The sequence below is a fragment of the Ranitomeya imitator genome, chromosome 6 (genome assembly GCF_032444005.1).
Source record: "Ranitomeya imitator isolate aRanImi1 chromosome 6, aRanImi1.pri, whole genome shotgun sequence".
Classification (NCBI taxonomy): Eukaryota; Metazoa; Chordata; class Amphibia; order Anura; family Dendrobatidae; genus Ranitomeya; species Ranitomeya imitator.
Genome location: NC_091287.1, coordinates 432,623,859 through 432,637,468, shown reverse-complemented (window position 1 = coordinate 432,637,468; position 13,610 = coordinate 432,623,859). Strand labels below are relative to the sequence as shown.

General features: G+C 43.7%; 1 protein-coding gene across 3 annotated transcripts in view; it reads right to left on the bottom strand.

Annotated features, from left to right (window-relative positions):
- TGS1 (trimethylguanosine synthase 1) overlaps positions 1–13,610 on the bottom strand; it is a 123,763-nt gene that overhangs the window by 40,626 nt on the left and 69,527 nt on the right. For 2 of the 3 annotated variants that reach the window (XM_069731360.1, XM_069731358.1), the window contains exon 14: positions 8,543–10,460. The exons of the other annotated variant lie outside the window; for it this stretch is intronic. In XM_069731360.1, the coding sequence (XP_069587461.1) occupies positions 10,353–10,460 (108 nt within the window). In that variant the 3' untranslated portion in view covers positions 8,543–10,352. Of the gene's footprint in view, positions 1–8,542; positions 10,461–13,610 lie in introns of those variants that run through there. 3 annotated transcript variants of the gene reach the window in all.

Sequence of the window (13,610 nt, the reverse complement as noted above, 5' to 3'; positions counted from 1 at the left end):
AATCAGAGATAGCATGAGTGGAATCACCACAGTAGAAACACAGCCCATTCAGACGTCTGTGTTCTTGCCGTTCAACTCTGGTCATAGTCCTATTGCACTGCATAGGCTCAGGTTTAATCTCAGGTAATACCGCCAAATGGTGCACAGATTTACGCTCACGCAAGCGTCGACCGATCTGAATGGCCAAAGACATAGACTCATTCAAACCAGCAGGCATAGGAAATCCCACCATGACATCCTTAAGGGCTTCAGAGAGACCCTTTCTGAATATAGCTGCCAGCGCAGATTCATTCCATTGAGTGAGCACGGACCACTTTCTAAATTTCTGGCAATATACCTCTATCTCATCCTGAGCCTGACAAAGAGCCAGCAAATTTTTTTCTGCCTGATCCACTGAATTAGGCTCATCGTACAGCAATCCAAGCGCCAGGAAAAACGCATCGATATTACTTAATGCAGGATCTCCTGACGCAAGAGAAAATGCCCAGTCCTGAGGGTCGCCACGCAAAAAAGAAATGACGATCCTAACCTGTTGAACTGGGTCACCAGAGGAGCGAGGTTTCAAAGCCAGAAATAGTTTACAATTATTTTTGAAACTCAGAAATTTAGTTCTATCTCCAAAAAACAAATCTGGAATAGGAATTCTCAGTTCTAACAAAGAATTCTGAACCACAAAATCTTGAATATTTTGAACTCTTGCCGTGAGCTGATCCACACATGAAGACAGACCTTTAATGTCCATTGCTACACCTGTGTCCTGAACCACCCAAATGTCTAGGGGAAAAAAAGGGCAAAACACAGTGCAAAGAAAAAAAAATGGTATCAGAACTTTTTTCCCTCTATTGAGAATCATTAGCACTTTTGGCTTCCTGTACTGTTGTGATAGGCAATTCAGTATCACAATGGACATAGCGGTCAGATCACATACAGTGATCTGACAATAACCCAAAATAATAGAACGAGCTCTGAGACGTGGGAACTCTGCAGACCGCAATCCCTAATCCTCTCCAAACAACATAGAGGCAGCCGTGGATTGTGCCTAACTCTGCCTATGCAACTCGGCACAGCCTGAGAAACTAACTAGCCTGAAGATAGAAAATAAGCCTACCTTGCCTCAGAGAAATACCCCAAAGGAAAAGGCAGCCCCCCACATATAATGACTGAGTTAAGATGAAAAGACAAACGTAGGGATGAAATAGATTCAGCAAAGTGAGGCCCGACTTTCTTAACAGAGCGAGGATAGGAAAGATAACTTTGCAGTCTACACAAAACCCTAAAGAAAACCACGCAAAGGGGGCAAAAAGACCCTCCATACCGAACTAACGGCACGGAGGTACACCCTTTGCGTCCCAGAGCTTCCAGCAAAACAAATAGACAAGCTGGACAGAAAAAATAGCAAACAAATAGCAAAGAAGAACTTAGCTATGCAGAGCAGCAGGCCACAGGAATGATCCAGGGAAAAACAAGTCCAACACTGGAACATTAACAGGAAGCATGGATCAGAGCATTAGGTGGAGTTAAGTAGAGAAGCACCTAACGACCTCACCTGAGGGAGGAAACTCAGAAGCCGCAGTACCACTTTCCTCCACAAACGGAAGCTCCCAGAGAGAATCAGCCGAAGTACCACTTGTGACCACAGGAGGGAGCTCTGCCACAGAATTCACAACAAGCAGCTGAATGATTTACATATGTTAGCCAGCTTGATTACATGTGGGGATTCCCTAGCAACCAGGCAACCCCCACATGTACTTATGCTGGCTAGTAGCTGGAAATCATTCAGCTGCCGCGATGAAAACTAAATCTCCGAGCACTTACAAATACTCGGAGGACACCCGAGCATGCTCGGGAAATCTTGAGTAACAAGTATGTTCGCTCATCACTAATGGTCTCTACTCCTGCTCAGGATGATGTGCTAGTATTTGTGTTACATAACTCTTAGCTTATAAGTATTGGAAAGATGGGAATATGGCGGTAGAGTATTTAGACTGTATCTCCTCTATTCAGCACATGTGGTGTTCCTCTAAGTGGACCAGGTGTATAATAGATATTATACCTTGATAGAGCCACTTATAAAATACAGGATGAGAATGTCCATATTGAAAATGGGGGTTACTATTGAGTGGGAAGAGAGATGCCCGGGGGGATAGCTGAAACTGTCGGTGTATTTTCTGCCATGCCTTCCATGTAGACACCAGGAGTGGGTTTGCTCTTACCTCAGTTGGCAATTCAGTACAAGGTGTAAGATGGCAGGAAGAGCCAGCCCTGGTGTGAGACAGCACTCCAGGTCATATAGGGCAAAGCAGAATGTCCCTCCAGGTCGTATAGGGCAAAGCAGAATGTCCCTCCAAGCCAGTTCACCACCACCACCACCAGGAATAGGGATGCTAAAGTAGGTTGTAGTGTCTAACATCAGGGAAATTTATCCCCAAATTTCCCTTCAGCTGTTGGAGTAATTTAAAGGTTATATGGGGCTTTTTTCCCTCCAAGAAAAATAAACGGTATAAAAAGTTGATCCGTTTCTCCTCGTTAGAAGTTAGATTGAGAGAGTATGAAAAAGAGAGAGAAGACGCAGAGATTCAGTCATTTTAATTAAATTGGCTACACCTATGTATGACAGACTAAAATCCTTCCATTTAACATACTGTATATACTCGAGTATAAGCCAAGATTTTCAGCCCATTTTTTTTAGGCTAAAAGTGCCCCTCTCGGCTTATACTCGAGTCATTGTCCCAGGGGGTTGGCGGGGGAGAGGGAGCGGCAGGAGTGGCGGCTGTCACATCATACCTGCTCACGGCATGATCTCTGCACATCCCTGCTTCTCCGATGGTCTCCGGTGCCTGCAGCTCTTCCTGTGTTCAGTGGTCATGTGGTACCGCTCATTAAAGCAATGAATATGGGCGCGACTCCACTCCTATAGGTGGAGCGCATATTCATTACTTTAATGAGCGGTACCATGTGACCGCTGAACACAGGAACAAGCTGCTGGCGCGCGCCGGAGACCATCGGAGAAGCAGGGATATAGAGAGACCACGCCAGGATGGGGCGAGTATGACGGGGAGGGTGAGCCATGCAGAGGGCGCAATGACGTGGTTAGTGCGTGCCCTCTGCCTGAACAGTCACTGCAGAGACCCAGAAGCACAGCGGTGTGCGGTGGTGGAATGGGGACAGGTGAATATCGCAAGTGTCGGTGTCCTAAGCCAGCGGCGACTCCCACACCTGGTGCCCATAGTGCGCCGGTGTCCCCACCTGCTAAGGCCCCCGGCACTCGGCGCCCAGCGATGAGAGGGGAGTATGTTTTTTTTTTTTTATCGCAGCAGCAGCATATGCGGCATATTATTCTATGGAGCATCTTATGGGGCCATCAACCTTTGTGCAGCATTATATGGGGCATAATATTCTATGAAGCATCTTATGGGGTCATCATTAACCTTTTATGCAGCATTATATGGGGCATATTTTAATATAGAGCATCTTATGGGGCCCATCATGAACTTTCTGGCACATTAAATGGGGCTCCTAATTCAATATGGACATTCAAAAACACTTAAGCTACTGATGTCTCAACTAATTTTACTTTTATTGGTATCCATTTTTATTTTTGAAATTTACCAGTAGCTGCTGCATTTTCCGCCCTAGGCTTATACTCGAGTCAATAAGTTTTCCCAGTTTTTCGTGGCAAAATAAGGGGTCTCGGCTTATACTCGGGTCGGGTTATACTCTAGTATATACGGTAAATTGATATTTGTTTTGTACAATTTAGCTGGATGCCTCATCACCTGTACTCACAGGTATTTTAATGAGCAAGTAGCCCATTGACAGGGGAACTCCGATGCACATAACGGTTTGGAGGGGCAACGTAGCATCATCACCTGTCTTGTCCCAACTGACAGCCCAATAAGCCTCCCACATCTAATTCTCGTATAAGGGAATGTTGGACCTGTTTGAGGTTATTTACTACCAGCAGAATATCATCTGCAAATGCAGCAACCGGTAACTCGCTAGAGCCCACCATAAGTTCCCTAAAACTAGGGGTCTGCAATAGGTGGTATAGTGAGGGGTCTATAAAGAGGATATATAGCAGGGGTCCCAGTTTGGCTCCCAAAAAGAGATCATTGCTGTTGCACTACATCCAGTAACCACCACAGAACTTTTTTTTTTTATATAATAAATTGGTGAACAATAGACAGTGTCTGGTTTTTATTTCTCACTTTTATGTTTTTCAGATTTCCAGATTTGTGGACTATGTCAGATTCCCTGGACTATGTTGAACCTGCATGTTGGTTTTTTTTTTTAAAAAAAAACACATGCAAGGCACTAATTACAAGTGCTTCTCACAAAATTAGAATATCATGAAAAAGTTAATTTATTTCAGTTCTTCAATAAAAAAAATGAAACTCATATTATATAGAGTCATTACAAACAGAGTGATCTATTTCAAGTGTTTATTTATGTTAATGTTGATGATTATGGCTTACAGCCAATGAAAACCCAAAAGTCATTATCTCAGTACGGTAAATTAGAATACTTAACAAAAACACCTGAAAAAGCTTGCTAAACCTTTAAAAAGATCCCTTAGTCTGTTTCAGTAGGTTCAACAATCATGGGGAAGACTGCTGACATGACAGATGTCCAGTAGGCAGTGATTGACACACTCCACAAGGGCAAGCCACAATAGGTCATTGCTAAAGAAGATGGCTGTTCACAGAGTGCTGTATCCAAGCATATTAATGGAAAGTTGAGTGGAATGAAAACGTGTGGTAGAAAGAGGTGCACAAGCAGGATAACCACAGACTTGAAAGGTTGATAAGAAAAGGCCATTCAAAAATTTGGGGGAGATTCACAAGAGTGGGCGGCTGCTGGAGTCATTGCTTCAAGAGCCACCACACAAAGACGTATCCAGGACAAGTGCTACAAATGTCGCATTCCTTTTGTCAAGCCACTCATGGCCAATAGACAACACCAGAAGCTGAACTGATGATCTTTGGGGTGTAAAGACGTCAATGGCCAAATGGTCCTCTGAAGCAGAGATGGTGTTCCAGGAGTTGAAGCTCATCCTGTCTAAGCAGCTGGTCTTGATCGCACCTGACTTCAGTAGGGAATTTGTGGTCCAGACTGACGCCTCAGAGGTCGGGTTGGAGGCCGTGTTGTTGGCCGTGTTGTTCCAGGAAGTAAACAAGGAACATCCCATTATATACTTAAGCAGGAAACTCTCTGCCTGTGAGAAAAACTACGCCAACATATAAAAAAAAAAAAGAGTGCTTGGCCTTTCAGACCGGAAATTCAGGTTAGTGTCAGACCAAGCACCCCTGAGATGAATGAGAGAAAAAATTCCCCAGTGACCAAGTGGTTTCTGGCACTCCAGGACTTCAATTCCCATGTGCAGCATGGGCTAGGGAATCTACATCATAACACAGATGCCCTGTCCAGACTTCCACGATTAGTGAGTAAAGGTGCCAAAACCCCAGTCTTTGAGCAGGAGGGGGGGGGGGGGATGTGACAAAATTCTGGAGGGGAGATACATTTCATTAAGGCTATTAGCTTCTGTGATTTAAAACCCATAAGTTAAATCCAACACACTGTGTTGAGAAGGTTTAATCGTGTTTTTAAGGGCTGGGTTTTTGTGGACAACCATAGAGCAGGTGGGAGGCTGCCCACCTTATCTTCACCCCAGGGTGTGGTCTGGGGTTTCAATAGTCAGCCTCCTGAGGCATTCTGTGTTCGGTGTGTCTCGAGAGGCTAACTCCAGAGAAGTGTTTGTGCTGATCTGAACCAGGTGTTCTTTTTGCTAACCATGAGCAGGCGGATCCCAGCTACCACCAGGAATGTGCTTTGTGTTACCACTAAACCAGTGAAGATCTTAAAGAGATAGTGTTCCCGAGTCTACCTCTGTGCACAGCTGAGTGAGCCGATCTACCACAGCAATTATGATAACATTATATATTGTATCATGAAGCAGATGGGCAACCAGTGCAATGACTTACATAGGCCTGAGACAGATTTGAGAGGGGAGAGTGTAGTGAAAGGAAGATCAATTTGGTAAGAAAAGAGATGATTCTAGAGATGGTTTTGGAGTTGCAGGCGACATGATCATGCGACTGACTTCAGATGTGAAGAAAATATATGAATCAAAAATAATTGCAAGACTGAGCATGCTGCATGGGAGCTGTGGTACTGCCACATGGACATGGAAATATCAGGTTCAGATACAATAGTAGAAAAGAAGTTTAGTTTCATAATAAAATTCAGTTTCAAATAGAAGGAGGACATGATGCATTAGACAGCAGATAGTCCTGTTTGTTGTAGTCGACCAAAGCTGTGTTCTTCAGAATATTTGCTCCAAACTGTACGTTCTGCTTCTTAAGGAACATACAGTAATGCTATTCTCAACAAGGAAATAGAAAATAAGGGAAATTCCAGGTGAAATGATCAAGTGCCTCTTCTGCATTGTTCACATATTTGTATCCATTCCAAACACCACAGGAGACACGTCATTAAAGGGAACCTGTCATGTCCTTTTCAACATGTAAACTGTCTCCGATGCGTGATGCAACGAGAGCGGTGCCAACCGTGACTGAATAAAATGAAGAACACTTCTATGACTAAATGAGCAGGTACGATCTAACTATATAAAGTGCTTTCTGCTCATGATTAGACCACCATTCTTAATGAACAAAATGTGTTAGTGATGCACACTGCATCACTAACAACGCACTGGGGACAGTTTACATGCTAAAAAGGACATGACAGGTTCCCTTTAAGTGATTTGTTAGCAAAGCTTCATACAAAAAAGACAAATTGAATATACACATAATTACTAGATAGACATGTCTGGCGATACTGCATCAGTCCAGGTGTATTTGTGGAGGTAGCTTTCTATAAATTGGCCATTACCCAGCATTTTCTGCAGCAAAACCAATGTCAACAAGGTAAGAATTTTTCAGGTCAGAGTCCATTAGCAATTTATCTGCATTTACTGCTGAAATTACCATCTATCTGTCTATAAAAATGACCCTGTCATCCTGTACAATGTAGCAGTCAGCAACAAGGCAGTGTTTAGCCAATTGTTCTCAGTAGTTGTGATGTGGAGAAGGCCAGCAAAGAGCAACCTAGTAATCACCCCATGGAGTGAAGTAAAGACCTGCACATATGGGGTTAATCTGCAGGGTAATAGCGTAATTAACCTGCCCAGCATCTTCAATTAGCTGAACGCTGCGGGGAAATCCCCCCACCTTCCTCGTCAGTGTTCCGGTTTCAGTCATGGGGCGGCGTTGGTTCAGTCTGGCCCCCGATACAGACTGACAGCCGGCCCCCGATACAGACTGACAGCCGGCCCCAATACAGTGCCAGTCAGGGTCTGAACCCGCGCCAGCAACACCCGCGTGACAAACCGGTTCATGAAGACCGTGTAGGGATCTAAAGGTCTGTTGCAATGTTCCTTATCAGCATTATATTTGGATTAATTGGTCTCATACGCTGTGTAATTTTACTGTGTTCTTGAGGTTTGTTAAGCTTTAATAAAAATAAGTTACAAAAAAAAAAAAAAAACCATAAAAGTTAAGTTAAGGTACCGTCACATTAAGCGACGCTACAGCGATATAGACAACGATGCCGATCGATGCAGCGTCGCTGTTTCGTCGCTGTGTGGTCGCTGGAGAGCTGTCACACAGACAGTTCTCCAGCGACCAACGATGCCAAAGTCCCCGGGTAACCAGGGTAAACATCGGGTTACTAAGCGCAGGGCCGCGCTTAGTAACCCGATGTTTACCCTGGTTACCATTGTAAATGTAAAAAAAAACAAACACTACATACTTACATTCCGGTGTCTGTCCCCTGGCCTCAGCTTCCCTGCACTGTGTCAGCGCCGGCCGGCCGGCCGTAAAGCAGAGCGGTGACGTCACCGCTGTGCTTTACGGCCGGCCGGCGCTCACAGTCAGTGCAGGAAAGCACAGCGCCGGGGGACAGACACCGGAATGTAAGTATGTAGTGTTTGTTTTTTTTTACATTTACACTGGTAACCAGGGTAAACATCGGGTTACTAAGCGCGGCCCTGCGCTTAGTAACCCGATGTTTACCCTGGTTACCAGTGAAGACATCGCTGAATCAGCGTCACACACGCCGATTCAGCGATGTCTGCGGGAGATCCAGCGACGAAATAAAGTTCTGGCCTTTCTGCTCTGACCAGCGATATCACAGCAGGAACCTGATCGCTGCTGCGTGTCAAACACAACAATATCGCTATCCAGGATGCTGCAACGTCACGGATCGCTAGCGATATCGTTGTTAAGTTGTTCAGTGTGAAGGTACCTTTAGAATAATACAATCCCCACTGATTTTCCTCTATCTTGGATTCGTATGGCTTATCCCCTGTCGGATACCTGTGGATAAGGAGAGTGTTGGATCTCCTGTCCTTTTGTTGTCTCCTTTTGTTACATCAATTTTATATACCAATAACAGACTTATCAGATATGAATACTGCAGCCAAAATAGCTAAAATCTGCAATAGTATTAAAAAATAACATGAGAAGAATGACTACACAAGTAATCATTTTAACAGGCAATATAACCATTTATTTGCAAAAATGTTACTTTTCAACATATCAAAATATTTTTTACAAAATGAAAACACCATGGTTGTAAGATAAAGCTTATCCACCATAAAACAGTCACATGTACAATCTATTAAGAAAAAACACTAAACAATAAAAACATACACAAATGCAAACTAGATGTAACCATTTGCTGGAACTGTACCAGTGAAATGCCAATGGCAAATATGATCAAATCTTCTATTAATGCATGTAAACAAATGGGCCACCAGGTTTTGAGAGGAGCATGATGTAGGGACAGAGCTGATTCCAGTGATGTATCACTTACTTTACAGGCTTCTGCAGTTTTGATACCGTTTTGTCTGCTGCAGATCTAGCAGTGCTCTGAATCTTGAGCTCTGTATAACCCCGCTACAGCACTGATTGGCAGCTTTAGGTGAACACTGTGTTTGGCAGATAGCTGCCAATCAGTGGTGGTGGGAGGGTGGGATTGGACTGCATGGCTGCGGGTTTAGTAGTCCTCTACTGATAAAATCACTGTTTTATCAACAGGAACTTATCAAAGACTACACCAAGCATCTCAGTGATACATTACTGGTATCAGGATTTCTGTCTCAACAATATGCTGCTCTGAAAGTGGCAAAATCCTGGTGGCCGATTCCTTTTAAAGCCAGTCTGTCATAAATTAGTTGTGAGCCCACTGTATTCACAAGCCCAGCTCTCCCCTGCTGACGGCTGGCAATCTCAGATGGGGGGTTACATCATTCAGGCTTATAAACGCAGTTGAATGGATCTTTTATTTGAGCTTTTATCCCAATAAACTATTTCTTTGGAATCATATCTAAATCAGTTCTCATATTAATGATGTCCCATTATAATGTAAATGTTGTTGCTTTGTAAAATAAATTCTTTAAAGGAGCAGAGTGAGATTAGTTAAACATTAGTGAGGAGCGAACGTGCTGGAATAAGGTGTTATCCAAGAACGCTCGGGCGCTATCAGAGTGTCTTCGGCGGGCTTGAGAACTATGTTCGAGTCCCGCAAACAGGATTTCCTTATTATTAGGTAATCACTGCATGTGTTGAGGCTGACGAACAGCCATGAGACATGCAGCCGCTGGGCTCAAACATATTTTTCAAGCTCGCTGAAGACACTGTTAGCACTTGAGCATGCTCGGACAACGCCTTATCTGAGCATGTTCGCTCATCTCTAATAAACATGTTTATTTCAAGAAGCCCTACTTCTGTCTATGGGCTGTGGGAAACGTTGCAGCCCTGCTCCATTTGATTGAACAGACACACAACCTACGGTCAAAAGTGACATTGTTTCTCAAAGAAAGCATCCATGTTTTAGCTGCCTTAGCCAAAAGTCAGGATGTGAGCGAGTCTAGATGTACTATGCCTCCCATTTACACATATCCATAGAGTGGATGTATATACTGAAGTCTATTCCTGATGCTTGTGCACAGAGCTACAGGATGGATATGGGCAGACAACAGTGTGCAGCCGGAGTCTCTCGCCCTATAAAACTCAGTTTCTGAACGGTGAAAGATGGGACTTTGACTGAAAGCATATCATATACTTCATACTACAAGCTCAACAAGTAAATTACTCCCAGAAACAGCATCCTGCGATAGTTTTGGTGAACGGCTAGTAAAATGTCTCAGGGTGATAACATTATTTTAAAATAGAATATTAAAACCAATTTTTATAAACCGCTTTAATGCAGACCTTAAAAAAAACAAAAACAAAACCCTACTCTGTGGTAAGTCAGGTCAGAACTAGGCTTCCCAGAGACATTTGCATTCATCATTTTCGAATTAATTCTCCAAAATAGACAGTCATGGTCTTCAACTTCTTGTTTAGGAAATTCTGCTCTATTTCAACTTGTCCACCAGGGCCAGCGAGGGACGCCACCTAGGACAAGGGTGACATGTTATTAGGACAATCATCCGCACAGCTGAAAATGATGATTCTTATGAGTAAGCAGTTCGATTAGCAAAATCTGTACCGTATACTAAAAAAATAATCAGTTTAATCCACCTTGCATACTGTGCACTTGGGGCACTGCTGACGCCTGATGCACTCTGGACAAGGTAAATGCTGGGTCTCTGGAAACATTAAAGCAAATATATATAGAAAGAATGCAGCATATAGAAAGGTTAAGAATGTATTTACCTAGGAGGTGACTTGAGCCCTTTAGTCTAGCAACATACGGGTGTACAGTCATGGCCAGAAGTTTTGAGAATGAGACAAATATTAATTTTTCCAAAGTCTACTGCTTCATTTTTTCTAATGGCAATTTGCATATATTCCTGAATGTCAGAGTGATCAGCTTAACAGCAATTACTGTACTTGCAAAGTCAATATTTGCCCAGAAAATGAACTTTAACCCCCAAAACACATTTCAACATCATTGCAGTCCTGCCTTAAAAGGAGCAGCTAACATCGTTTTAGTGATTGATCCATTAACACAGGTGTGGGTGTTGATGAGGACAGGGCTGGCGATCAATCAGTCATGATTAAGTAAGAATGACATCACTAGACACTTTAAAAGGAGGCTGGTGCTTGGTATCATTGTTTCTCTTCAGTTAACCATGGTTATCTCTAAAGAAACATGTGCAGCCATCATTGCACTGCACAAAAATGGCCTAACAGGGAAGAGTATCGCAGCTACAAAGATTGCACCTCAGTCAACAATCTATCGCATCATCAAGAACTTCAAGGAGAGAGCTTCCATTGTTGTCAAAAAGGCTCCAGGGCGCCCAAGAAAGACCAGCAAGCGCCAGGACCGTATCTTAAAACTGTTTCAGCTGCGGGATCGGACTACCAGCAGTGCCGAGCTTGCTCAGGAATGGCAGCAGGCTGGTGTGAGTGCTTCTGCACGCACTGTGAGGCGGAGACTCTTTGAGCAAGGCCTGGTTTCAAGGAGGGCAGCAAAGAAGCCACTTCTCTCCAGAAAAAACATCAGGGACCGACCGATATTCTGCAAAAGGTACAGGGAGTGGACTGCTGAGGACTGGGGCAAAGTTATTTTCTCTGATGAATCCCCTTTTCGATTGTTTGGGACATCTGGAAAACAGCTTATTCGGAAAAGAAGAGGTGAGCGCTACCACCAGTCTTGTCTCATGCCAACTGTAAAGCATCCTGAAACCATTCATGTGTGGGGTTGCTTCTCAGCCAAGGGAATCGGCTCACTCACAGTCTTGCCTAAAAACACAGCCATGAATAAAGAATGGTACCAGAATGTCCTCCAAGAGCAACTTCTCCCAACCGTCCAAGAGCAGTTTGGCGCCCAACAATGCCTTTTCCAGCATGATGGAGCACCTTGCCATAAAGCAAAGGTGATAACTAAATGGCTCATGGAACAAAACATAGAGATTTTGGGTCCATGGCCTGGAAAATCCCCAGATCTTAATCCCATTGAGAACTTGTGGTCAATCATCAAGAGACGGGTGGACAAACAAAAACCAACAAATTCTGGCAAAATGCAAGCATTGATTATACAAGAATGGACTGCTATCAGTCAGGATTTGGTCCAGAAGTTGATTGAGAGCATGCCAGGGAGAATTGCAGAGGTCTTGAAGAAGAAGGGTCAACACTGCAAATATTGACTTGCTGCATTAACTCATTCTAACTGTCAATATAACCTATTGGTACTCATAATATGATTGCAATTATATTTCTGTATGTGATATAAACATCAGACAAACACTAATAAAAACCAGAGGGCAGCAGATCATGTGAAAATATAATTTTGGTGTCATTCTCAAAACTTCTGGCCATGACTGTATTATTGTACTCTATACCATAGAGAAAATACAGCATATGTTAATACAACTGTCACGCTGTGACGGTCTTTGGTAAGGAAGGGAGGCCTCAAACTGTCTCTGGAACTGGGACCCTAACAATCCCGGTCCCGGGGGTACCCTTGAAGGTAGAGAGGCCTGGAGTCTCAACCTTACTATGCTCCTGTTAAACCCTGATCTGTCCCCTTTCTCACCCCATGAGGCATGAGACAGAAATGTAAGGTAAACAAAACACAGACAAAACAGCGATAACAGAAAACCTCTATCATACAAAAGCACAAATCCACAATAAGAAGGAGGATGGGTACAGGGAGGAATAAACTAAATGAGAACAGGGACCAGGAAATAAAAGCACACAGTAGTACAGCAAACTACAGATCACTACTCCAACGGCTTAGCTTTAGCACTCAGCCCAGGAAGATGATTCTTTCACCGGTAGGGACAAGAAGGTCTGGCCAGTTTTTCTAGAAAGAGGTAATGATCAGATCAGAAGCAGCTGAAATGGAGCTGCGTGTTTTGGACCAGAATAAAAAGGGTTGTTAACATCTTCAGCACCAGAGGAAACTAAATCCATCTAATATGGGACACAAATCACATAATGTCTAAAGAAGACTTGCGATTCATTAACCGACGTGACCATCTAACTTCAGGTCTTCCAGGGGAAAGTGATACCCTCGTGACAACAACATTATGAAATGGTTAGGTGCTAATCATATGATGGCTTTGATCTACATCACTTTATGGTATACATATTTGTACCTTAAATATGTATGCAAAGTTATGTGGCTGTCACACTGGGTGAGGGAGAAGGTAGGTGCACAACAATGGGAAGAGGGAGGGTAAGCCCAAACACTAGGAAAGGGGGGAGTGGAGACCCCTAGGCAGATCTGACAGCGTCCCTAAATAGGTTCCACACCTATCGCCGAGCAGGAACCTAATCCCTGACTGCCCCTAAACATAGACCCTGGATAGGGAAGGGATGGCATTAGCATTTGTCAGCCCCCATTACCACTAAAGGCAAACCAGGAAGACAAGCGAGAGAATACACTTCGCTTGAGAGGCTCCAGGAAGAAACTAGTTGACTTCTAGCACTTCCAACAAGAAGGTAAATAGAGCTAACACCAGCATCTAGCTGAAGAGACTCAGGGTATTTAAACATCTAGCAAGGGTGTGTCAATAAGCAGCAGAAGGTGGAGGTCGCTGCTAGGTCCTAATTGGAGAAGGATATCACTCCTGAAAATCAAGAAGGTGCTTGCAA